Source organism: Dinoponera quadriceps, unplaced genomic scaffold (genome assembly GCF_001313825.1).
Source record: "Dinoponera quadriceps isolate SergipeBrazil2010 unplaced genomic scaffold, ASM131382v1 scaffold520, whole genome shotgun sequence".
Lineage (NCBI taxonomy): Eukaryota > Metazoa > Arthropoda > Insecta > Hymenoptera > Formicidae > Dinoponera > Dinoponera quadriceps.
The window spans coordinates 122,532-149,468 of record NW_014554615.1 but is presented as its reverse complement, the minus strand read 5'-3'; the positions used below and the strand labels follow the sequence as shown (position 1 = coordinate 149,468).

Below are 26,937 nucleotides of genomic sequence, written 5' to 3'. Positions count from 1 at the left end.
CGCGCTATTTGCCGATGGTGGGCATGAATTTTCACCAAAATGTTGCGTTAGCGAAGCAAGATAAAGTGCCAAGAAAATATTCATTAAGGTAATTTTATTGCAAAGAACCGTATTTTCAGTGGTGCGTCAATAGGGCTACTCATGAATTTCATATTTACTAAGCAAAATTACGTCGCCATATTTATTTCACTGTTTAAATAATAAATATTGATTTCAAAGAAAGCTGAGACGTACATACATAATATTATAAATATGAAAATGTTTACATATTTTATTTTTCTCATCGACGCTATTTTTATAGATTAGTGTATACTATGTATTTTAATGTAATACTATGTATTTTCAAAATAAAATAGCCAATAATTCTGTAATTTGTCTATTAAGGCCTCTATATTAGTCCTTAATATTACAATAGTTTTTCATAAAAATTCTAAATGTGGCAGAAATTGAAAACGGAAGTTAAAAATAGGACATTAACTTCAAGGAATATGTATAAAAAGTGTCATATTTAATTGTGAATATATCAACTTCCGAATAGTCAATCTGTTTCTAATTGCGCCCCAATAATTAGGTCATATTTAAATTTATATAATGCAAGTTTCAGCGAATTCTTAAAAAATTCATTCCGTGCTACAACTGCCTTAAAATATTCGCAATAGAGAAAAGAAGAGAAATTGAAACGATCACGGACATTTTTGTTCCCGTGTAACGCAAGTCGTTTCCCGTGAGGCTCTCCGCGCGAAATACACGGAGATATATCGACGAGTTAGAAACATAACGCACAACTTGGAACGAGCCTTTGATACATTTACAAAATGGAACGTTATACAGAATACTTGGAAGAGTCACGTTTACGCGCCTCCCGCGCCGACGGATCTTCTGCAAAGCGAGCGTTGCCCCGGCGAGTCGTCACACGCGATTAACGCGCATACCGCGCGTCATTACGTCATGATACGCCGGCGCAAGGGAGGAGAACGGGCCCGGCGAAAAACGGCGAGCCGCATTATTCTAAAGCGGGAAGCACTCTGCTTCATATTCCGTTCTCGAAGCAGTTCTCCGCGGAGCGACGTGGAAATCCAGGAGAAGGTAGACGTCGGCCGCGCTGCTCACCGGCGGGAGAGGCGCTGCGAGAAAAAAGAGTGCAGGTGGGAAGGGTGACGGGAAGAAAATGGTCGGTGCCGGTTCCTTAACTACTCGCGCAAGAACGAGGGATTGCGCGTTGCCTTCTTTTCTCCGGAGCGCGTTTAATTTAGCCCCGGAGCGAAAATCGAGCGAGTCACGGTAAACCAACGAACGAATAGATGGTGCACTTACGGGGAGATAAGTGGCAGCGGTGCCGGCTCCTTGTTTGCTAATCTAGAAGAGCACCCCGGGATCATCTGTTGCAAGCTGTTGCGGCGAAGAGCGATCGCTAATGGTGTTAGACCCCTCGCGCTTCTCGCTCGCGCCCGCTCCATCCGCCCGCGGCGCGGATACACGCGTGCACGCGCGCCAACCCTTACCGTCTCTCTTTGCATGCCTCGAGGAGCCGGGACAGAAGGTAATCGATCACCGGCACTCAAACGGAATACCGCGTATAGCTACGTACGAGCGCTGATCGGCCCGCCCGATCCTTTAAGCTGGAATAATAAATGCGTGCAAAATCAACGGCCAGCCGTCTTGGAAGCGACGATGAAAGATATCCTCGACGCTTCGTACGGAGAGGTGCCACTCGTCGAAGAGGCTACCTGACTGAGTCGAAATTTTGATGTTGCTCCGACGCTCTTAAAAATAGTTTGCATTTACTTAAACGGCTAATATATAGACTAATTAATAAAAACCTGCTTTGACGATACTGACATTTTGTAACTTCACTTTTGTATCTTTTATTTTACGGATTGAATGCTGCCTTCGACAATCTATTTTAACTACAGTAGCGGAAACAGAAATTGAAGATGTCATTAGAAAAATATAATCTCAAAAATAAATAGAGGTTATATTATATTGTATTATTTAAATTTAAATATGGAATCTATTTTGCTGTTTTAGCTCCTATTATATTGTAGAATTAAATGTTTAATATAGAGCGAAAATTTCGACTCGGGTTTACGAAAATACGCGCGCCGAAATATTCATGATAATAATATTCAGAGATCAATGATAATTTGGGGCATCGCGAAAGGAAGGTGCGAAGATAATTTGGAGAGGTATTTTGGAAGAAGAAGGTTTGAGGATTTCACACTTTGCGTAAGATATTTGTGACGTGTATTCTTCTCATATTAATCGACAAGTTCCTATTAACACGTTCGCTTGAGCCGTTTTCATTATTTAAATATCACTTATCATAAAATATGATGTATAATCATATGTATTAATGATAAACTTTTAAAACGATCCACTTCTTAAAAAATATCTGCGACCCATCTAGTTTTAATGGATGTAAAATATGAAGGGGGATTGTAAATTGATTTATACCACTTTATTTATACTACTTTACTGCTCTTACTTTCATTATTTTTATAAAATATAATGTTATAAATCATTTCTTAGATATATGTTAAGAATGTGCTATTATAACACGCATATTATAAGTAAAGTGTTAATCTTAATGACGTAGGATGCATGCATGAACGGAGAGTCATAAAAAATCAGTCCGACCGCGAAAATAGCGGTGATAAAGAAAACGGGCGTAGAATACAAGACATTGTTCCTCGAGGACTTTCAACGTTGGGATCGGGATAATTCTTACGTAGAAGTGTAAGTATGCGCGGTCATCTCGCAACCTCCGAGTGCACACGCGTCGAATACGAGCGGCGCGAGTAATTGCGATCGCAATTATTCCCTAATCCGATGTAAGTTCTTACACAGACGAAAGCGGAATTTCAATCTGCAAGTTTTCGCCACGGTTCATTACTTCGTGCGCCGCGGCACAAAAGCTACGGAATTACATCGAATATTAACATTGGATTCAGTATGGCCACTTATATCCCCGGGATACATCGAAAAGTACTGAGAGGTCAGTAACAAGGTGAAAAAGTTTATGTCGACGTAAAGAAATTATAAAGTTGAAAATCTCATTGCGTTTAATGAGAAAGTAGCCGGAGAGTAGCGGCCTCCCTCCCCACCCCTGCCGGCGTTCCTCCCCGGCCGGAAGTTCGCTTCGGCGCGAGGACACGGCGGATACGGCCGGTTGAATGCGATACCGCGAATATGTTTCTCAACGGTATGAAAATTTATTTCCAATTCTCTCAACGGCGTATCCTCCTTATCTCGTTTGATATCCATTTATCGGGAATCCATTCATACCGCGCGCCGGATTCCCGGATGCAGGATGGGCTTGCGAAATTTCTTTATCCCTCCCCGGAGGGCCGTTTGTTCTGTTACGGAGGCGGGGGAGGCGGAGGGGCCACTCGTCAGGGCATTCCGCGGATCGTTCCTACGCCACTTTTGAATTCATAAATTTCAGTTTCCCGAAGCGGTTTTTAGCCGCGCCCGGCTAAGAACAATGACGGGGAATTAGGCGGAGGAACACGTAATGCCGCTCCGCTCCGCGTGTAACGCGCTTTCAGCGAAATAATACTCCGCCCCGATAATCCGATTTTCGTTGATCGTGAATGCACACGATCAATATACGGATTACGGCCCGCAGATTCGGGGACGGAGCACAATTACAGGCTTCCTCTCCATTATTGTAATATCTGCTCTCTTTTCTGTCCTCGCCGAGTCGCGAGCGACGGCTCCATGGAAAATCATGTTCCACGATAGAGTCGGCTTACGCTTCGCGGGTTTCGAGTTAATAATTGTGAGCACGCCGACTTTGCGAACGTGCCCAACGGCGAGGTCCAATTCACGCGCCAGGTGTGTGCACGTGTGTGTGAGCACGCGTCCGTGCTTCCTCGACAAGGAAGAAGGTCAAGATTTCGTATTCCGCTCTATCTCTATTTATATATCTCGCGCCCACTCCCTCCTCCCCTCTCCCGCTTCAGTCGTTATTTGTACGCGCGACACGTTATAAGCAGATCCGGATGTCCTCTTCTCGGGACGCGCCCGATTTTCATCCGGCCGTGTGAAAAGGATCGCGGGGGAAAACCCGAGAGAGGCACCGTGCAAGTGCCTCGTGTACCGAAAGCAGGGAGCGGGGAAGGGCAGGAGGAGGGGGCGAGCACACGAAGCCCCGTAAATCGTGCTCTATGTAACGATCGGGCATAGTAATGAGGACAAATGAAGTGGCTGAATTATACGCGAATGTCCCTATGGGAAGCAGGTACCCGCTGCTCATGAGTTATTCATGGGAGTCTATCATAGCCACTCCATCCAGATTGCGAGATTAATCGAGCGCGCGCACTCCTTTGCTCGTCCACCGAGCGAGCTACCCCTTTACGTCTGTGAATGTCTCCCCGGCTTCTTCGCACCTCGCACGTCGTCGGTACGGCAACGCACGGGGAAAGGTGGGGGGGGTTCCGGCTTCCTCAATCTACCGTTCGACAAACGAGTTTCCACCGTCGAATCGCCCGGCTCGTATTTTCGCGTAAACAAATCGTTGCGCGGATCTCCCTCCGGGGGTATCTCGGGACATGCGAATGATATCTGACCGGGCTGACTGTTGTCGAATTTAGGAGCGATTCTTCCTTGGAGGATGGTCGAAAAAAACAGGAACGTTGACCGTAACGTTTGCCCAAAACGTTGAGATTGATCGGCTCGTTTCTTAGCGCCGTGAATCTTGAATTAACACGCGGCATGCGATTTGCGTAACGCGATTTCGCGCGTTAATTTGTTTGATAAACAGGCGAGTGATCTAATTGCTGTTTAATCGCGTGAAGATGAACAAGCCATTTGTGAATTGCCCATTAATGTGAAAAGAGCGACTTAATGCGTAGTAAATCATGCGCGAGGGTCAATCGAATCGAATGCAAATGCAACCGGCCGCTTGCTGATATCATTCTAATCGGCCTCTTTATAAACTCGCGCACCAAGCCGTCAGTTTACTTGCTATTAAATCACGTCAATTTCAGCACTAATGCGGCTTTCATTCTCATTACAATCCAGCGTTTACCCTCGCCCGCTGCAATTGATAACGATGATGGTTAACAAAATCACGCCCGGATAATGCGACTCCAACGGAATCGCAGATATTATTTCGATCTGCTGTCAAATATTGTACGCGTAATTTTAAATAAGCAATGCTCTGATAAGAAATTCTCACGAAACGCTTTAAGTCGGAACAATTACTTTTCCGTGAATAATCCTTACTTCGCACGTAATAATTTACCGAATTAAATCCAACTTTCTCCGTGTTTATTTTTAATCGACAATAAGACCGGCTTCAATCCTTTGCATCTGTACTACTTTTCGGCACATTTGATATTTAGTACTAAAATTTTATTAATTACATCGGTCGCTCTGCTAGATATATTTTTCCATAACTCGTTTTAGCATGCGCGTGTGTGTGTGTGTGTGTGTGTGTGTGTGTGTGTGTGTGTGTGTGCGTGTAAAACGATCGTTTCCGCCGTAATACCGGTAAATTAATGATGTAAGTATTTACTCACTGGACTTCGATATGAAATGAAAAAGAAAAGAAAAATTTTTAATTTACGTTCGATCGTAAAATTCCGGATTTCGAATCACGTCGCGATAAGCCCTCGATTTGTCGCGCACCGATCCGCGCGCGATTTTGTCTACGGCATTCCCGCTCTGGAATACCTTACATCACGTTACGTTATTCCAGCGATTTAAAACACACGCAATCTTCTTACCACTACCATCACGCTGCATTAACTTTTAACTACCGCAACCGGCTCTCGTACGACGCAATACCCCTTTGTATTTATCGCGCAACGCTTTTACTTTTTGCGCTCGGAGCAAAAGTTTATCTGCGGTCTACGATCTACCTTGGGCGGCCACGTCGGGAGATATATATGGGGGCATCGTTACAATCAGAAAGAAACTTAGGTTCAACGAGCAATTTTCAATTCCGCGCTGTAAATTCCGGCGTCGCCACAAAAGCGTGCCCGTAATTGCTGGTGTCGCTTGAGCCAATTAAAGCTTAAACTCATATAAAACCGTTAAAGCGACGTTCCCTGTGCCGCGCGCAACGCGACACGTGTACACGCGATATTGTCCGTGGACGGAACGTTAAAACGAATTTATATTGTTCCCGATATTTCGCATTATTGTTGCCACGGCATCCGGGGATTAGTCGCGGCCAGATCGCCGTGGTAAGAATGACTCAGACTTTTTTCAGGTTTTAAGAACGTGCGTCTCTAAAGTTCACCTCGATCTTACTGAAACGTCTCATTAGCACAGCATGACAAATTAATAAATAATGCGCTCTCTCTCTCTTTTTCTCTCTCTCTTTCTTTCTCTCTCTTTCTCTCTTCGCTGCCTTCTCGAACGAGTTTCCGAAACGCCACGTTTGCTTCCAACGTGACGAACGCGCGAAAAATAACAATCTTGAAGCGAAGTACAAACTCTTTGTATCGGAACGTGCTTCGATCTAACGCAATTCTTCCTCTTGGACCTCACGCCTCACGAAACTGCGCCTTACCGCTCTCGCCGGTATACACGTAATTTGATCGACCTCGCACCGCAATACGTCATTTTTCCCCAGTGCACGCCCCGTCCTTACGCTCCCCTCGCCCCTTCGCCGCGTTCGCGATCCTATACCGCTTCGGTCCTTCGGCGCAATATGACGTTTATCCGTTCGATAAGCGAGATTTTATCGCCCGTGTAAATCCGGACTTTCATCGCACTCGACGTACGACATCGACCATTTAGATTTATTATCGGCAACAAAATTATATCGGCGGGCCCGACGACGCTAATACCGGCCGGCCGCGAGAGCACGTCGCCGGAATCGGAAATACACCGGGATTAATGTTGAGAGCGACGGCATGGGATGATGGCAGGCGGGCAGACAGGTGAACGATGGTCCCGCCGAAGGAGAGAGTCTTGAGACTCGCGCGGCGACGAGTATAACTTTTCAAATGACAAGGCCGGGGTGGGTAATCCGGCAACAAGTGAATGTACGCTTGAAATTGAAGTCTGTCATCGCGCTGCCTGGGAGATTCCCGGGGTCAGATCGATTCGGAGCTTGTTCAATCAGGAGGTAAAGCCTCTTTGCCGACGACCGAAAGTCCCGGTTGCGCGCCGGAGACGGCGATATCGGCGATGTCGACGGTAGCATCGACAATAATGGCGTCGGAGTGAAATGATTTGTCCTCGGCCATTATTGCCAGGAACTCATTGGTGATGATGGTGGTGGTGATCGTCGGCGGCCGTAGGCGACAGTCGGCGGCAGGGGTTAAATCGAGTAAAAGCACCGTGAGAGAGCCCGGTAACGTGAAAGGGTTTCTCTCACGTACGCGGTACGTGTATGTCGATACTGCCTGTCGGGCGGTAAAATAATAATGGAGGGAAGAGAGCGAAGACGTAGAACGCGGAGGGGCGGTTTCTCCGCGCGCGAGCCTGCCCGCCCGCGCACGTTTCCAGATGTCGAATATTTTTCCGGGCGACAAGACCGGCCAAGAGAGTTGCGAATCGTCGTCGGGGTGGGCGGAGGAGGGACGCGTGATCGTGCCTTATGATCGTCGGAGGGTAACGAAACGCTGTCACGGGCGGGAACGCGCGAGCGTTTGAAATCGGCCGGCCGATCCAGCCGTTTCTTCTGTATCCGCCGCACGTTTTTCACCCGTGATCGCGGAAATTAGTCCCGCTAGACGGCCGCCTACCGTGCATTCAGATTTTCATGGTCCTCGAGGACGAGGGCGGAGGCACGCGCGAACGCGATGGAGATCGAGCGTAAATCCCTGCGGCAGGATACCGGTCGTGCGCGCTGGGAAACGGCTCCGTGTTTAATTTGGAAAAAGCGACCGCCCGGCTCGATCAGCGAGATGAGAAAATAAGGGAGTAACCGATATCGGGCTAATGAATACGCGGGTTTGTATGGGGGTGCCGGGGATCACTGTTATAAAAGTGGACGTTGATAAAATTTCGCACACAGAGCACCGGATCGATACGTACGTCAGGTGGCCTAATGGGGGAGCGATACGCGCGCTCCGGAGAGGAAGGGCGGTTGGAGAAAACGGGAAGATGTAATTCAAGCGTGTCCCGACGTCGGGGCGGCGCGCGACGTTGGCACTGTATGTTCCCGAGACAAATTCCTCCGTTGCTTCCATCGATAATTCTTCCCGCCCGAATGTGGATGTAGCCGTACATCCAGCCGCGGAATAAAATATTACGAGAGATCCGCGCTCGCTCGCTCGCTGTAAAGGAGATGTCGATCGCACGAAACCAGCGGCGGAAAATGCGGAGGCGAGACAGCTTAAGAGCCAGCGTACGCATTAACGTCCTTCCCGAGCGAGCATTGGTTCCTCGCGAAAGTCAACGGCACGGATCCGCTGCCTTTTCCCTCCGCGGCGGAAACGTCAGGTCGCCGCCGAGACTGGACGGTGGCCAACGATTCCCGAGCGTCTGCGTGCACGATCTCTCTCCTCTTTGGCGAGGACGCTCCGGGCAATCTCTCTAAGTATTTTCCCTCTATCACGGATACAAAGAGTCGGTCCGGAAATAATGGCGGTCCTTTGAACGTTCAGGCATTGACGATGCTTGATAAGTGCTCGAGAATCACGGGGCGTCGGGCGATCGATCGGGGTCAGTGAGGCGAAATCGGGATAAATTAATCTTTCGCCGAGGAGATATATATCGGGGAAGACGCGAGCGTCGTAAAGTGAGCGTCTTCACCGACACCCGGTGTACCCGCGACGCGATTGTATTTTAAAGGTCTCGCGATGGCAGCCACGGAACGACGGCGCGCTAAAAGAGAGACCATGATAGTAACGAAGACATGTCGGGGGCCTGAGGGAGAGTGACGCACCGAAGGAACAGAGGGAGGTGAGATCTCTCTCTCTCTCTCTCTCAGCATGGCGAGAGAGACCCGTCGCTGCACCACGAAAACCATTCTCTTCAGGAACCTGACATCAGGACGGCTTGGAGCATCAATTTTCCTCGGCTCTATCGCGCGACTTCGTTCGACGATCGTGCGGCAGCGTTTCCGGCTGTACCAACATCCGCCGGTTCCTGCAGGACGCAACGTGTACAACGAGCGGGAAAGGGATTGGGGAAGTTCTCTGCTCGGGCACTTTGAATACACTTTGCCTGAAACGACGTAACCCCGTAGACAGATCGAATTCCCTGCCTGCCCTATCTTCTTCTCGCTCTCCGCGGACCCCGGGATACATGTCGTTTCATCGTTTCTTCGCGATGCGTGTTTTTTATCGCCCGCGTTCATCGGAAGCTTCGGTATAGAAATGTGCGCTAAGAATTATTTCGAGAAAAACAGAACGATGGATCGGAAGGAAGCGGGAGGGGGGGGGGGATTTCCCAATGAAATTTCGACATGGGAAACGGCGTTTGTACACGGAGAAAAATTTTCTTTGCACTGCGAAAATGAGCGATTACTCGATTTATTATTCTTCTTTTAAGTAATAGTTATTTTGAATGAAGAATATTTCAAAGGTCTCGCGACTATAAATTTATGAAATACTTGAAGCAAGTAATATATCTGCAAGTATATGATAAACTCATCATAAGCACGTCAAATTTATTCAAAATATATTCTGGATCCTAGCTTAGTAACACTTAAACTTTAGTTTACTTATTCAAATTAACTGAATTTTACTTATCTTCGATGAAGTTTATAATTCTTGAAGAGAGGTCAAATTTTTCTTTTGAGTAAATGATAGTAATGAGCTTTTCTAATATTTGCGACGAGTATATTTTAATAGTATTATCAAGAAAATATTCTTTGTTTAAGATAATTACTTGAAAGAATAAAAATAAATTGAATAATCGCTTTCCTTCGCAATAGAAATAATATTTTTCTCCAATATCCGTGTAGTAGAATCGTATATGTATTCAGCCAGTACTGGAGACTAACGAAGGTATTAATTTAGTACTGAAATATGGATTTTACGACGCCAGTGCCTTAAATAAGAGAGATGTCAGTAACATGGAGTGTTTAAATAGCTCAGTGGTAAGAGCGGTTGTGTGGCAAGCGGAAGACTCGAGTTTGCCTCCCTTTTTACTTCATATGACATTAAAAGTGGACATCTGCACAAAAAAGTACCCGGCTACAGTCCTTCTTTTTGCAGTATGGTTGCGGAATTAACAATTGCGCGTAATAATAATAACCACTGAGAGTCGATAATTTTTCGTACTCTTGCAACATTGCAAAAATCGGTACAATTACATATACGGAAAAAAGAATTTATTTCCTGCAACGGAAAGGGGGCTCGGATGGAAACTGTCGGTGACAAGAAATGAAAATTTGGCGACAAGAAGCGATATCTCTATCACTGCGACTGAAAACACTCGTGCGAACATTTAGCTGCATTAAAACTCATTGAAACAGCTGAGAACAATTGACTGAGTGAAAACTTCCTAGGAATCATTCTGTTGCTACAATCGAATTTTCGCGCGAGCCCCCACGACAAATTCAGTTACACCGATAAAATTGTTTTTCCCCATTCAGTACTGTTTTTCGAGTCTTGGCCCATTGTTATCAGCCCGGTGTTTCACCGGTATCAAATCGATGTTGGCGTCTAGTACACTTCGATAAAAATCGGCCAGCCGGCGGTTATTTTTTACTTTGATGCGTATGTTCGCGCGAACTTTCGTCGATTTCCGCGTTAATTCCTCACCTCGCGTCCTAATTCAATGAACCGCTGGAGCGAGCTTCGGCAAGGGTTACGGGTTTACATAACAAGGCGCGGTGTAACGCACGGGGTACAATGTAGCAGCAAAGTATAACTGCGATATGTTCTACCGTGGACGCAGTGTACACCGTACGTTCGACGGACACAACAGAACGTTAAACCAAATGGTGCTTGCCGCCCGCCCGCACGCTATTAACATGCTTCTATCGTTATGAATTTAACATTATTTGCCGTAGCGCGCTTAATGCCGCGCCAGCATTATGTTTATCGTATAGGTTCGCGTATAATCTGGTTAAGCTCGGACTATTCGTTGAAAGTAGGCGGCGCTCGCGCGCCCTAATGCGAGCGAAGGGATATCGGAGGGTGGTTTCACGCGCGAGGAAGAGTGCGTTGAAAAAGGGGAGGCGAGGGAGGAAAACAATTTGTTACTGCAATCCAGAAATGTTCCGCGCGGAAGTCCCTTCCCGGCGGTCCGAGCTAAGCTCTCCCTCCCTCTCTCTCCTTCTCTTCGTGTCCACCGAGGTTTGACTAGCAGTGTTTTAAGCAAATCCTCTCCGTTTTACCCCCTGTGCGGTCGCAGATATAACGGGTGAAGGGACGTCCACGATAAGCGCGCTGGTTTGGCGCGGGTATGCGAATAATCCATGCGAGCCGTCCGTCCGGTACGATCGCGCCTTATGTATGTCGTAAATAACGCGAGCTGCTCCGCACAGTCCACGACGGCGAACTCCCCGACTCTCTACATCCGTATCTGCGAATCATCGTACCGGTTCCGGTTGTCTCCCTCTCGTCGACCTCCTCCCCCGCCCGGCCCGTCCGCCCTCTCGCCCGCGATCGATAGCGCGAGCGTCGTTTTATCCAGCGAGGCGAGAGGCATCTTGTGTTCGTGCGCGTCTTCCATTCGACTTGAAAGATCTCCATGTTTCAGAGGGTAGGTACGTCTGTAATACGGCGATACATTCATCGCCGGGGCTGTGTGAGAGAGCGCGTTTGCGACGAGTGCAGGAGGACTGTTTGAAAAGTCACTGCGTCTGTAACACGATGTAATTGCGACTGCTCGGAGGGCCGGGAACAATCGAAGATCCCCTTTGCGAGCAGCGCCGGAGATTACTCTTCGTGATTGTGCAGAAAGATGCGAAGATTCTGGATCACGGTGGACTTCGTGTCTTTAATTAAATCGAACGGTCAAGCCGGCGCGCGCGTGACGCTCGCTCGGACGTGCGCCGAACGAATGATAATTGTCCCGAATTCAACGGTCGCCGTGACAAAAGTGGCGTTTGACATCATTTCCGGCGGAAATATCGATGTCGCTTAATAAAGATTAATCGGAGCGAATTTTACAGCGAATAAATCCCGCCGGCTTCCGCGCGAGCGTGCGTCGCGACAAATTGCGATGTAAATTTACGCCCGCCCGGCCCCCGGGATGTAGCGGTTTCAATTCCCGCTCTAAAAATGCCATCCCCAAATATAACACACTTCTTATGTCGACTGATGTATCTCACAGTCATGTGCAACAGGCCGTTTTTCGATGTTATCTCGGTATGGTAGTTGCAGCGTGAAGGAATTCTAGAGGTGAGCCCTGAAATTCTGCAGAATGGCTAAATCGCATGTTGCATACGAAACGTAAGATACATCGCCTTCCGCGAATGTGTAACACATTTTCTCGAAAAATGTAGATAGTTGTGCGAGGGAGAGAAAGATAAATGAGAACAATCGGCGCCGAGGAGTAGGAGAAGGGAAAAGGCGCGTTGTAGCAAGTGTATTCTCGGAATAAAATTAACACAACGACAATTCACCGGTATGGGAATAATAATACGAAATCAACGCCGCCTGCGGGATTAATTGCTCGCGATTGTCGAATCGAATGAGTCGGCGTCGTGCGCATAATCCAGTCGCGGCGTCAGAAAAATATGTCGCGCCTTACTCGCGCCAAACTCACGTAATCTCGCGTAATCGCCACGGTGTCGGTTTCCCGGACGGAAGCCGATTACAAATTTGCCGAGGAGCATACTTTCGCGACACGGTTCGCGAAGTTGGCAGGTTCCGAAGTTAACGGAACGGCCGGTATATCGTATAAACAGCTGTACAGCAGCTGATACGCTCCCTGATATTTCAGCCATTCACGCGTGACGACTCCCCGTGAATGCTGATGCTCGAAAGTTAGAAGAGGGCGGCGAGCTTTTCCAGCGCGGCGCGGGGATAAACACAAAACGTACGAGACGTCTTTAACTGGAAACTGCCTCCGACACCCTGAGGCATAAGACGTGCCCGCTTACAATTCAAGGCATACACCCGCCGGCACGGCGAGGGGATGCCGGTCCACGGTAGATTCTCACGCGGTAAACGAATTAGGGGTTGATTTCTCGGGTAGGTAGCCACCTATCCACTCTTCTCGAGCACGGCGAGAGCACAACGACCACGCTCTAGCATGCCGTATCGTCCTTCCTGCCCGGTTATCTATCGTCCTCTCGCCACGAATCGAGGTAAAGGGTTAGGTATACCGTGGCAGCGAGCCCGGCGTGAGTGCCGCGGCACGAGAGATAAAACCAATCACATGGCACTATACACACAGAAATTTATTGCCGCAGATTATCTGGCGGCAGTCCAAACACAAACACATTTCTTCTTTCGGCCACTCGTGAGACGGGTTCGTGTACGGGGGATAACGGGTGGAACGAAGGGGAGGGGGGGAAGACCAAGAAGGGAATTGTCGGGGGGGAGAGAGACTCGGAAGAGCGAGATAGGAGGGCGCAACTCCGGAGGATGAAGAGGAGATACAGTGAGCGAGAGAGCGGAAAGCTCCGACGATAGGTGCGGGTCGTCGAGTTTTCCGCTCGTTCCTACCCCTCCTCCCCGCGCATTGGGGCTTCCCCGCGTTTGAATCTCGCGGAAGCAGGGGATTTCCCCGGAAAAGACGTGCATCGCTTTTTATTGTCGGATATACCATTTGAACAACAGCCAACATGACAATCCGAGCCCCACTATGCGTAACGTTGTCCTGTCCGCGTCTCCCCTTCTTCCTGGCCCCTTTCCCTCCCCTCTTCCCCAAGTTACTCGCTGTGTTGCAGCTCCTGCGTCTTCAGCCGTGCGAGCCGGTGTGTCTTGCTGCTCGCGCTGCCGGATGCGCGATTTATGCGTTCGCAGGAGAAAATGGACTCCGTATTTGAAATAACGCGAGAGCTCGCTGTGGGCTGACGGATGTACGGGGTGGCCTTATAAGTAATGCACGCTTCGTTGCCGAAACGCTTTTAGATTTCACGTTCGATCGAAATTTAATAAACGCGCATCGTGAATAATCGTGCAACGCGCGTCGCACTCGCGCATTGGTCTTCGTTGAGAACGCATCCCCGGGCATTTTGACGCGTCGAGTTCGCGAGTTAAGAATCGTCGGAAGAGACGATGACGCTCGATTCGGAGCTGTTTTCGCACCGAGCCCGGAAAAGACGTCGTCGTTATCCGGAAAATTATCTTAATGGAAAATAACTCGGAAGCAACGCGGGCAAAAGAGGGAGGAGAGATGACAGAAAATACAGTGTCTGGAGAAACAGGCGGAGATAACTTTTCCGCGCATTGTTATTTTAAACTGGCGGAACACCGGTGGAAATGGAGAATCGGAAGATTTGTAAACAAATAGCGAGCGATGTAAATCCGTATTTTCTTTAACGAACTCTCGAAACGGCTGTAAAAGTCGAGTTGGAGTATTTATTGGTTGATCCGGTAAAGGCGCATGACGCAAACGGTTTTGTAATACGTTAAAGGATTGCTCGTTCACGAGCGCGGGGAGAAAACGGAAGCCCGGGACCCGCGAGAGTAAGAGGCGGCACGTATGCGCATTTGCCAAGAATACTCCCCGAGAGCTGATATCTGCTACTGTATCCCGGCCAATAATCTATCTTCGAAAGTAACTTAACGGGAAATCGACGTCGAGTAGAAGCCGAACAGAAACTGCCTACGCAATGGGTCGGAGTATCTCCAACGGCAGGAACAACATTTTCCGTTGGGATGGGGGCGAAGTGAAGAAGTTTTCCTATCGTTCGCGGTCCGATATTTGCATAGCGAGATCAATACCAAGTATCGCTGGATCGAGGCCGTAGCAGAAATATCTGGCCGCCCGTTGCTACGCATCTCGCGTATTGGCGCGCGAAAACCGGACCGTCGAAACCGGTCAACGGGACTAATTTTTCATATTCGCGGATCGAGTGCTTTTATCGCGCGCGACAACGGCAGCAACGAGATCGCAGCGTAATCGTCGAACGCCGATATATCTGATATCAATCGCATCGTATTTTTTTATCCGATTTTCCTTCCTCCGAGTGATCGGTGGTCACTGCGCTGAGTTATGGCGTTTGAGAACGCAAGCTTTTTGTGTGGAGCAGTTTGAAAAAAATAAAAAATTAAAAAAAAAAGAAAGGAAGAAAATAACGTCTCGTGTGAAGTTTTTCCGCTGATAAGGAGTACGATATTGGTCCGTTCCGATCGCGCGTACTAAATTTCCAGATTAAATCCAGTCGACGGGAATGGATCACGAGCGTCCGCCGAGTTTAAATATTACACTGTACGTAGCTTTCTCGCAGAGAGGCGCATTCGAACGTAGCTTAAAAGTAGACTCTCGAGCGCGTCGTACGGAAAATACGGCTGACTAGACTTTGCTCGGCGTTCCCCCGAATGTCATTCAGTGCAGATTTGAGGAAATGGCGGCTTTTGTCTTCTTCTAGGTGGCCCATTCGTAGTCGTAGAAGTGGACGATAAAGCAATCGTTTCAAATCGATCGTTAGTAGGAAAGTCGTTCGGGGAATCTTTCGGCTCGAGAAGAGAGAAGGATATCTCGAGAAAGTTTCTATCTTATAATCGTCGTGCGGTCCCTAATCTGAAATCGCGTGAAATCCGAATCCTTTTCTTCCACTAACCCATTCTTTCAATCCAAAATTACGGATTACGAGGGAAGAGCGTTGAGAGCGACGAAGCATTAGCGGTGTGGTCATCGCGTCGGGTAAAGTACGATAAACCTTTGGTGTTTGCATTCGCGGAGAAGAAATCATTTATTAATCCGGGTACGTGCATCGCGCAGAAATGAGAGTATATCGAATTACTAATTCCTCGGTTCTACGACCGCAGCTCGCGCGGCTTAAGTAAGTAATTATTAGTAAAGTACCGTCTGGAATACGGGCACACGTTGTTACCGTAAAACGGCGGAACAAGCGGCAACAATTATACGGCAATAATTAGTCGAGCGTGTATATACACATTAATACAAGTTTCCGCCATCGTTGAAGTTTCTTGTGCGTGGCGCTCGCATGTCGTAAACATACTTAATAACGCACAACCGCGTTAATTAACAAGCAACAATTTGTCTTTCCGCTAATGTTTCCTAATATCTAATAATAAACCGATAAACACACACCGGCCCATAATATACCTTTGTTTGTCGTTACTAAACAGTTCGCTCATTTTAGTTGATTCAGTATCCCGTTGCTTCTCGCAAATCAAGCTTATTCAGCGTCGGTCCGGCCTTTAATTTGCGCAACAATGCTTTTCGCGCGCTATTCGCGCGGCCGCGCTCAGGCACGACCCGCGTTAAACGTTCCGGCCGACAGGGTTCCATTAAATATTATCGTGACATTAGAATCGCCGGTAAACTTCGGGCAGCCACACACACACACACGGCCGCACACGTGCACACATACGGAGCTTCGAAGTGCGGGGGCGGAAAAGTTCGGTCGGGATGTCAAACAGTTTCCACCCGCAAATACCGGCAGGCCGTGAAACTTGGGGGAACGATGCGCCCGCGAACGCGGCCGAGTACGATACTTCTTGGTATTCCCGTCACAATGGCACGGTCTCGCATGCTTTATTAAGGAGTTCCACCTGAGGCTTCGAAAGGTTAACGTGGATTACAAGCGGCCGCGGGGCTTCTTTCTAATACTCCTAATTCCCTGTACGAGCGCTCGTGTGCAACTTTCAGCCCTCCCCGTACTACTTGCCGCTCCTGTTCGGGGCTCCGAGGGTACCGAATCGATCGGGGGGAGTACTACCCTACTCGCCGGAACGGACCGTGTAAATTTCCACCTCCGCGTCGTCGACGTTTCTCATTAATCGCTGATCGATCTCTTTGCCGGGTGATTAACGTCTCGTACGGCGATAGGCGAAAGAGTAACGGAGGCGGCTGAGGGGCCGGAAGAAAGCCGGAAGAAGCGAACAATCGAATGAAGGAAGGAAGGAAGGAAGGAAGGAAAAGGGGGGGAGAGGGAAGAGAGGAGGCAGCGGGTCAACTGAGCGCGGATGGTCGGACGGATTGGCGAAGTGCAAAGGGCGGTCGCGCGTGACTCGATATGCTAGCCGAAAACGTACGTTCGCGCGGAGATAAACAGCCAGTACGCGCGCGGCTACAGGCTGTAAGCGAGATTGTAGCGGCGGCTGTTAATTCGTCGAACATCGCGGTAACAGCTATCCGTCTTCCCTACGTCACGTAAGTATGCGCCGGCACTCTACTCGTTGAGGTATTGGGGCGTAAGGAGACACGAGGCATCATTTCCTCCCGTCCCGCTGCCATCACTGCGGAGCACATAATGAATACGCGCGCCACGGTTGCATAGCTATGTCACGTGTCGCACGACGGGGGAAACTTTGAACGCTTGTCATCGTGAAGCGGCATTCGCGTGCGAGCGTGTCAACATGGTCATACGTTGTTACGTGACGTTTGAGGATAGATGACGATAAGAATGGCTCCGAGTATCCGATGGCCGAGCCAACGCGACCGGAAAGATTATTACGTGAAGATCCTTTTTTCTTCCTTTTTTTTTGCTTTTCGATCAGGAGAGAGCGAGTATCCCATACACATTATCATTCAGGATGCGAGATTCGATAGTCTATTTCCTGCTGCAATTTGTTTTCAAAAGTTACATCAAGGTATTTCAATTTGCCCCCTCCTCGCTAAAGACGGCCGGTAGCGCGCATTATCTTCCCATATTTCTTGAGGAAATTTGCATACAAATAATTTCTCGTACACAATATAAAGAAATTTTCCCTGCTGTGTGTTTAAAGAGATAGACAGAGCGAGAGAGAGAGGGAGGGAGGGTTAGAGGCAAAGTGGCGAGAAAGGAAAATCATCAGCTATGTTTTGACTCTTTTTAATACGAGTTCGAGCATCCGATAAAACGGTAATCGTTATGCTGCATAGCGTCGTATTCCGCAATAAAAGATCCGCTCTAGGGAAGATAGATTTTCCCTCGGTGAAAGCTCGAGTAATAGCTTAAATTTCGCGGCGCGATCTCGCTGTTACTTACCGAGGAGCACGTCGTTCCCGTTTACCCGTTCGCTCGTCGAACAGGATTCCCCTTATTACATCGCCATGCAAACACTCACGACGTCACGCGGTCGGTACGCGTAACGACAAATTTTTCTTCGCCCGCGTGAGGAGCATCCGCCATTCTTCGGGTATCTGATTGGACCGGCGCACGGTTGACGTGCCTTCCGTAATGTTCGAGATTAAATGTGACGCGGATGATGGAACTGTCCGAGGTACGTCGTAACACTTGATTAAAAAAAGGCGAAACTCCGATGACAAGTTAATAACCGGCTGCCGCGAGGAGCCGACAAGCTCCCGTATACTTCGGACGATGACCTCTACCAAGCTGAAAACTTCGAACACCATCAGCATCAATACTTGACATCACGCTGCAGCAGGCGTTGCTCCGAGACACGTTGCGGCTGCATTAAACTACAAGTTTGATTAAAAGTAAGATGCGCGCGATGGTCCTTCAATACACTTCCAAATGGCACGCAGGAGGCTGACGACGAATATACGTGTAGAGTTGGTACCATCGGTGATTTCATCGGATGAAGATATCCGTGACTTGATCGAACGATAAAAGAACATTCGGATGGATCGTTTAATCGGTTTATCCGATGGGAATTTGTCTCAGTGCACATATTGTTCTAAGTTATTTTTTCACTCTATACGTATATTCACTCTATACGGCGGAGGTAATTCCACGTGTCACCTAACAATGGAAGGAGGCAAATACTTTGTGACGAAGGGGGGAGGAGGAGGGATAAAGGTAAACACGAATTTAGCGTGACATAATTGTTGAACCCCCTTAGCGTGACATAATTGTTGAAGCCCTTAAGAGATCCGTAATAGGAATACTTTTTTACCGAATCGTCGACTCCGCATTCCGAGCGAACACTGGCATCGCCAATTGTAAAATATGCAGGAGGGAGCACCACGTGCGTCTTAATGACGTGATATTGCCGACAGGCCGGGCAATAGCGACCACGCTCGTTAACGTTAAAGTCTTACGTTTCGTTTCCGCCGGCCAAGCCCGAAATTCGTATTACGAGAAAAGCTCGATTCACCGCGCGCAATGTTTGCGCGTTCCCTTTCGTGCTGAGAACAATGGCGAGGAGTAACCGACCGAAGAGCTTCCGTTTCTGGTGTTACCGAAGATTCGCCCTTCTGCTCGTGCTCGCGCTGATGCGCGCCTGAATTATTATGCGTGGGTTTACAATCCGCGGAAAGAAAATTGTACGTTCCATTGTTGCGACGAGTGGAGGGAAGATGAGAACGGATATTATTGCGCGAAGTAGAAATTCCGGCCGGCGTTCACGGGCGAAACGTTATCGAATCAGTTGCTATTTAATTACACGAACAAGAATAGCGCGTGAATCTGCGCGCTTGATCGTCATTTCCGAATCATATCGCACAAGAGAGATTTTCCGCCAAGTATTTCCAGCAGGGGACGTATATTACGTTTGCGCGCATGAACGAGTGAGAGGGTGACGCAGTTAGCTCAAGTAATCAACTCAATGACTACGTATAAATTAACCCGTACGGATCAATGAATGACGAGCGATCCGTGGTGCAGAAGATCATCCCCCCTCGTCTGTTTAACAGCTTCTCAAACTGTTACATCTCCCGCGGTGAATTAAACTCTCCGGGAGAATATTGGGAAGCATTATCCACCGAGAGTGGATTCGTCTCATCCAGCACGCCTGTTCTTTTCGTCGCGCCAAGAATAGAGGGTCCTGGCTGTTTGCAGTCCTCTGCCTTTGAAAGTGGTACAAGTATCGGTGCACGGAAACGCACTAGAGAGACTGCAGAGAGACAGAATCAGGGTGGTCGGTGGTTGCGGCCGTGTCGGCAATCTGGACGCGCGCAAAACAGCGCTTGCAGCTGACGTTTTACACTTTGCGGTAGCTGATGGTAGCCAGATAGGTTCCTCGACGCAATTGTGCCCCTCCCCGCGCGCAATCATCCCTGTCGCCCGGCCAAGTTCGCGCCGAACCCGTCCCTGAGAACTGACCTCCCGAGTTTTCATGAAAATTCAGACTTATCGGGAAAACGGCAGCCGTTCCACCTTTCGACCTCCGCTTAAAAGTATTCCGCGATTGGAAACCTTTCCAGGACATCGATATGCCCGAGTTCGAACGGCCTGACGGTGGCCGTTCTCCTCTCCAGAAAGACGTTTCAATGTCGAACAGTGCCCGACGTTTAACCCGCGACGGAGGGATGTTTATCGGGGGTGTTATTGTTCGTTTCTTTTCTCTTTTCTCCATTCTTTTTTCGCGGACGATCGACTCGGCTTTAACCCGGGATGAAACACCCGGGTCTGATGAATAATTCGCGGTCGTGCGGCAATTGTGTTGCGTATAGGCGCGCATCGACGAGTGATACAATTCACACAACGTGTTATAGATTGATTCATAAAATATTATGCAAATGTGTTAATCAAAGAAGTATACGGCAATATGTGTATTAATTGGTATACGCGCGCAACCTTCCGTTCGTCCGCAATTTCGCGAAGCGGCCGCGCGTATGTAGGAATTCTCATGAACGATATTGTTCGTAGGAAAATTACTCACACTGTCTCGTATTCACCGATTAATAATGCCCTTCTGACAATATGCCGCAGCAATTAGCCGAACAGTATCGCATTTGTACTCTTGAAATTGCGCACTTTTCTCTCATCGTGAGCGAAGATATATTTCTATGTAACAGATATACCGTTTTCCTGCTGTTCCACCGGTCTCGCTTGTCGTAACTAACTTGCAACGCGCGAGAGTATTTAACGTGTAGGCCGCAATAGCGGCAGGATTAGATAAACCATGCAGTTTTCATTAATTACCAGCATTACACCAATGTCGATTACCCGGTAATTTTAAAAATAATGCCAAAGGCAGGAATTGATGTTCTACCGTGTGCGAGGAACAGGAGCCGATTGGCGATTGGCCGAGCAACCGCGTGGAAATTAATTAGTGAGCCAATTTAACTTTAACGACCGTTCGATTCCATGGAGTTTCCGACGAGGTGTGTACATTGATAATAATTCCCCCGAATGTGCACCACTACCTTACCAGAATGCACCTCGTCGGAAAAGTTATTCAAGTTAATTTTCTGATCGCCTGTTGATTTTACCGCGGAACAACGGTATAGGGAAGATGCGTTTTAAAAATTTCCCTTGACGTTTGCGTTTTCTATACAATCTGTCGAGAATTTCACTCGATAATACGGGTAATACTCGTAACTGACGTAAATAACTGTGAAATATTAAAAAACGAAAAATCGTTCCAGAAACGTCACGCGGAAATAGAGATTTTAAATATTCAGGACCAACTTAAAAATACTTCGAGATCGGGTCGATCTTCGCACAAAGAGTAATTGTAAAATATAATAAACTTCTAACCAAAGTAATAAAATTTGACATTTGAGATGTGTGAGAATGTTCGTTCTATTTTGATTCGTTTGTAAATTTAATAGACAAATGAAGTTAGCTGTTTGTGAAGAAAATTCAACGGATGGTTTACGGAACAATTATATTCGCTGTGTCGAAAAATACGTCGAGTATAATCGAAACTATCGAGGAGAGACGTCGTATCAATAGTTATCGCACATACGCATATTTGATGTACGTACTTGCACAAACGCGTTGACCCTCTCAAAGCAAGCCTTTGCAACAGGATTTTATTTCCGTAAGAGGATCCGAAACTTTCAGTTAGACTTTCGACGTATGCGTCGCGACGCAGCGTTCAATCGGCCGCCTTGAAATTTTTATGAAGTAACAAATCCGCAACTGCGCGCGGTTTTAAAGTTTCAAAATCACTATCGCAAATCGCCTTAAAATGACATTGTCTCGAGTGCCGACGATCGGCCGTAAGGTTCACCGTAATGATAAGGAAATTTATCGAAATTTAGTCACGCTTCGGTAAACGCGACAATTTGCCGTGTTCTTATTACACGAGAATCGCAAGTGCCGTTATACATTTGCTATTTGCAATTATTGCTTGCCAAAACGAAGGTCGATGTATAATGTGTCATATTACTTTTATAATCATTATCACACGATATGTGCATTGCATTTGACAAGCTTACTATCATTCACGGTGTGACGAACAAATATCACGACGATATTTTTCACCGTTCTGATACCTTAAAACGTCTCTGTTCTCAGATTCATTGAATCAAGAATAATCGCCGACGATGAAGGAAAGGGGTGGTACCGTGTAATTGAAATAAATAAATCGTGTACATCCTGTTTCCCTTTCTGTCTCTCTGAAAGCTCCTTGAATAGTCGCATAAACTAGTGGACTAATTTAATATGTGCCACCCTGCGCGTCGCGTAAGCTCAGTCGGTCCATTGCTGGACCGTCGTCCATCAGGATTTTATTGGACACACACGCGATGAAACGGGCCGATGGAGCGGGAAAAAAGGGCCGTCCGGCCGCGCGAGTGCCCGCTCCGGATACGTACGCGTTGACTGCGTCGCTAAGTTAAATTTTCCACGATGTTCAGAAGCGCCCGAGCACCGAACATCGCATAAGAGATCGTCCGCTCAGACACGCGTCTCTATTTGCATAACAGAGGCGCGTTGCATAATGGAAATTGCCCCGCGTTGTATAACATTGCGTGCTCGCAACGTGCCCGCGCGCGCACTCTCGCGCAAGCTAGCGCGCACTGCCCACATCGAGAAAGAGAAAGGAATTTCTCTCATTCGCGTGCTGGCGAATAATTAGCAGGCCTGCCCGTGACATGAAGTTTGAAGCTGTTGCTGACTGGATATGCGCAGCTGCCTTACATTTTCCACATTCCTTGGGCAGATCGGGGTCGCTAAATAAGATATTATTTCGCACGAACGCAGCCCGAGAGTTCTCCCCGGCTACGTGGCCGGTAACTTTTTCCTTTAACAATATAACGCGAATAATTCATTAATCTCTGTCTGGACTCCTTACAAAGACGGTGTAACGACCAGTTGTCGTAATGCAATACACGCGCGTCCGCGAGAATTCGCGACGTTACATCTTCATATCGTTGTTATCGCGCTAAATAGTCGTATTGCCATTTTTCCTCCTATCGATCGCCCGACGGCGATTATCCGTTTACGCGCGTTTATTTTTATTTTCGTCGGTATATTCTCGGAGTAATTACACGTTCATATCGCTTCACGTAGCCGGAGAGCGGAAGATTGATTACAAGTGCAATGCGCTCGGTAATGAAAACGCATAAGCCTCAATCGAGTACCGTGTTTTCAGATCGTTAGTACAAGAGCATTCCGGCTCTCCGAGCGTCGATCCATTATGTGTACGCACTGGGAAACAGGTACGATCGACAATGATACGGCATCTCGATAAGAAGATTAGAGTCGTATCAGCGTCGGTTAACGGCGAACTGCGCGATGCAGTCGTCGCCGTTTCGCGGCCGTTTAAATCAATAATGTTCGGATGTAATTTAATTTTATAAGGGCTTCGCGTTGCCGGCCCACCGTTTTATCTACGAACGCGAACGCTCTGCGTACGGCGCTTTAATAGACGTCCTAATAGGAATTATAACGTAAAATATCACGCAGCCATTTATATTTCCCGCCGCCTTCGGACACGCAGTTATCGGGAAATAATTGCATATCACGTAATCACTCCGCGACGCAGACTGCTGAACATTAAATTCGCGATTTATTTCACGTCGAATTTCGCCCCCCTCGTTTATCGCTGCGGTGGGCGAAATCGCCCATCGCGTAAATACTTCCTTGAAACAAACGAACTATATTTATAGCGCTCCCGCTGTTTAAATAACAATGTATAGAAACGCGCGATGCTATCGTGTCTCGTGTTCAAACTAGTATTGCTCCGCAAACTCTCGGTAACAGTGAGCATTTCTACAAAATTGCGAGTACACAAATATACGCGCGTGCACACACACACACGTCCGAAGGAAGGTGAATGACGATGACCCCACTCGAGAGATACCTTGAGTCTTTTAATGAGGCGTATAAGAGGAACGTCAATATTAAACGAGAACACGTAAAGGTAAATGCAAATTTGAGAATCGTTTAATGGAAACCTCGTTCCACGAGCAATAAGTTAAGAGAATTCTCGTGGGGAATAATTATCCGCGAATCAATAATAAAGATCAATCCGTGGACTAACGTCAGAATCGACATCGCATCGATGGCCTTTTAATGCGCGATTTGCCATTCCGTGCGTGGAACCGAATGTCAATCGTTACTGAATCGCCTGACAGTTCCGCCTCGCGACACGCCGCTACACCGACGGCCCGTCCACCACGTGTCACCGACTCTCCGAAGAAAGAACTCTCCCAGGAGAAATCGAAGGTAATACTGAGAGAATCGACGGAGCGATCTCGAACCTTAATTTTTACTCCTCAAAGTAGTTATCGGACAACGAGGTGGAATCACGCCGGTGATACGTTCGAATCGAGAATCCGGATCTATCGACGTATCGGATGGGAAAAGCTCCGACATGACGAAGAACGATGTGTTCTCTCGCTTTCCACTCGCGCGAATCACGGTCGCGTCGCGTTCGTAACGCGTGTTCGAGTGATTACATTGCAAATTTGACGTACGACGGCGCGTCGCGTACGTTGTAATAACTCCAGCCCTGCCATTGTCGTTCAATGATGCTGAATCCCTCCGACGTACGAGGAACGGAAGTGTCTCTATAACACACTCCCCGAAGATCGTTTTCCTTATCTTATCGCTCGAACATCCCGGATGTGTGCTATTCACGCTGCCACTATATCGCGGTGCTTCGATGACGAAGCTCGCGGCCTTCTATTCTGAAGTATAATTACTGTTATATCATAATACCCTGTAATTTAGCGCGATAATGATGTTATGATATCATTATTATAATTATGTTAATGATCGATCGATATAATTCTCCTCCCGCTCGATAGCCGTACATAAGTAAATGACGGAGGAATTTCGGAAATTGCCGCAACAATCGGCGATAATTGATCGGCCACGCCGAAACGCGACCCGAAATGCCACTGCTGATGTTCGACGCACCCGTGACTACTCCAGGCTATCTGGGTTGTTTCTTAAAGGAAAAGGAAGTTAGAAATTATAGGGTCATCGGGTACGACCCCCAACGACACGGTTACGGCGGAAATAATGTAAACCAACATATGGCTCGTGCATTTTAAAACCGCCGCTCTTCGTACCGTCCGGTACCTGTGCTCGGTATATATGTATATACACAATATTGATCCCCATGCTGTTCACGATTTACTTGTTCTTTTCGTCCGCGTTGCTCCTGTTTCCATCTTTAAAAATGTAAAGCGACGATAGTCATGCCCGCCCAATCTTTCATTCGATAAATCGTCGGTTTAGCGACCACCTATTCCCACTCCCGACGCCCTTTTTGTATCGCGCTACAGCGGCCGCGATCGCTATTATTCCCGCCCGCTTCCGCTAACAATACCAATTAGCACTTCCATAAATTCGTGGCTTTTTCCGTTTCCTCGCGGATAATACTTCTGTGTCACGCCACCGTGTGCACTCCACAAATTCTCATTTAACCGTGTACGGGAGGTTTCATCGTTATTTAAGTCTTCGCCTCTATACACCGGAGAATTTACCAAAGCACCACACTTTTCGTCAGCTCGCATGACACTTAATGAGAGTCCATTTTCTTTCTTAAATCCGTCTTCGCTTCTCGCGTACTCGCGTGCCTTTCACGTTCGTATTTTATATTTGTAATTTACACACGCGTTCATTTCCACACGCTTGCAAATTAGCAGTAGCTATTCGACAGAGCTGTTCCATCGTCGCTTCCCGATATCGTGGGATCCGTGCGAAATCAACGGTGTGGATTGATTCACCCTCGTTTATTTTAATTACGCAATCGCGCGACACCGATATAACTCTCTGAGCGTTTCTCAAGCGCGGAAAGAGGACTCCGTTTTCGCGTGAATTCTATCGCACGCGCTCGCGGCCGATGCGTAAAGTTTAATCACGTTGTCCAAGAAAGAACAGCGATACCTGCGAGAGAAGGTGCACACGCACGTCCCCGACACTCCAATATCTCTCTCGCGATATTACGAAACTAGAACAACGCAATAAAAAGCATTAAAAAATACTGAAATGGTGGCGTGTGACTTTATGAAGAAAGTTTCGCAAAATGGCATGTCGAGTTAAGTCGGATTTATGATATAACCATAATGGACGGTATACCACGAGCTCGTATTCGGATGTCACGGTTCTCTCTTACGCACTTCCCGAGTGGACTCGTATATTTTTCCCGCGTGCCGCTCTAAACTCTCATACTTCAGTTTTTCGCGAATGCGTTATCCGTCACTGCGATGCGCGCACTTGCAGCCTTCCACCGCTGGGCGCGACTCGATAATAATTCCCCGGCGAGGAGGAAGTATCTGAACGCGCGAGGCACCAGCGAGACGCGACCAGCTCGATCTGTCGTTCTCTTAAACGCCGAAGGAAAGGCGAGAAAACGCTCCCGGTTATCCGCCGGCGAGCTTGAATCCGCGGACTTACCTTCGGACGAGTCCGCGAACGCAACCAAGATCCACGCAGTCCACGGGACAAGGATGGCGGTGATTATTGTCATACTTATTATCTCCGAGGGTTTCGCCGTTTAATTTCCGTCACGTACGCGCACTTGGTACAAAACCACGCGAGCCGGAGTCCAGATGCAGACTGACTTGTCGTACGGAGTCCTGCAGGAGCAACACGACACGCATGCGTCCTGGCCTCCACGTGCCTGTCTCTTTCGTATCTTTACTAGTCACGGGGACATTTGTGATTTCCCGGGCAACTCGTTCTCTCCTACTGCACGCTCGGAAACCGGATATGGCATTGAACGTATCGTGCGATACGCTATATCGCGCTAGAAACCGCGAGCGGCCTAAGAACGAATCGAATTTCCCTCGTTCTTTCTCGCGTCGCGGTTCCTCGTTGCGTCTCAACGGAGGCGCGTATGAAAATAATATGAAAATATT

At 47.8% G+C, this 26,937-nt stretch overlaps 1 protein-coding gene across 2 annotated transcripts in view; it reads right to left on the bottom strand.

Annotated features, from left to right (window-relative positions):
* Nucleotides 1-26,617, bottom strand: part of LOC106740574 (lachesin-like) — a 188,816-nt gene extending 162,199 nt beyond the window's left edge. For both annotated transcript variants that reach the window (XM_014611752.1, XM_014611756.1), the window contains exon 1: nt 26,474-26,617. In XM_014611752.1, coding sequence (XP_014467238.1) covers nt 26,474-26,546 — 73 coding nt within the window. In that variant the 5' untranslated portion in view covers nt 26,547-26,617. The remainder of the gene's footprint in view (nt 1-26,473) is intronic.
* Nucleotides 26,618-26,937: the final 320 nt, after the last annotated feature.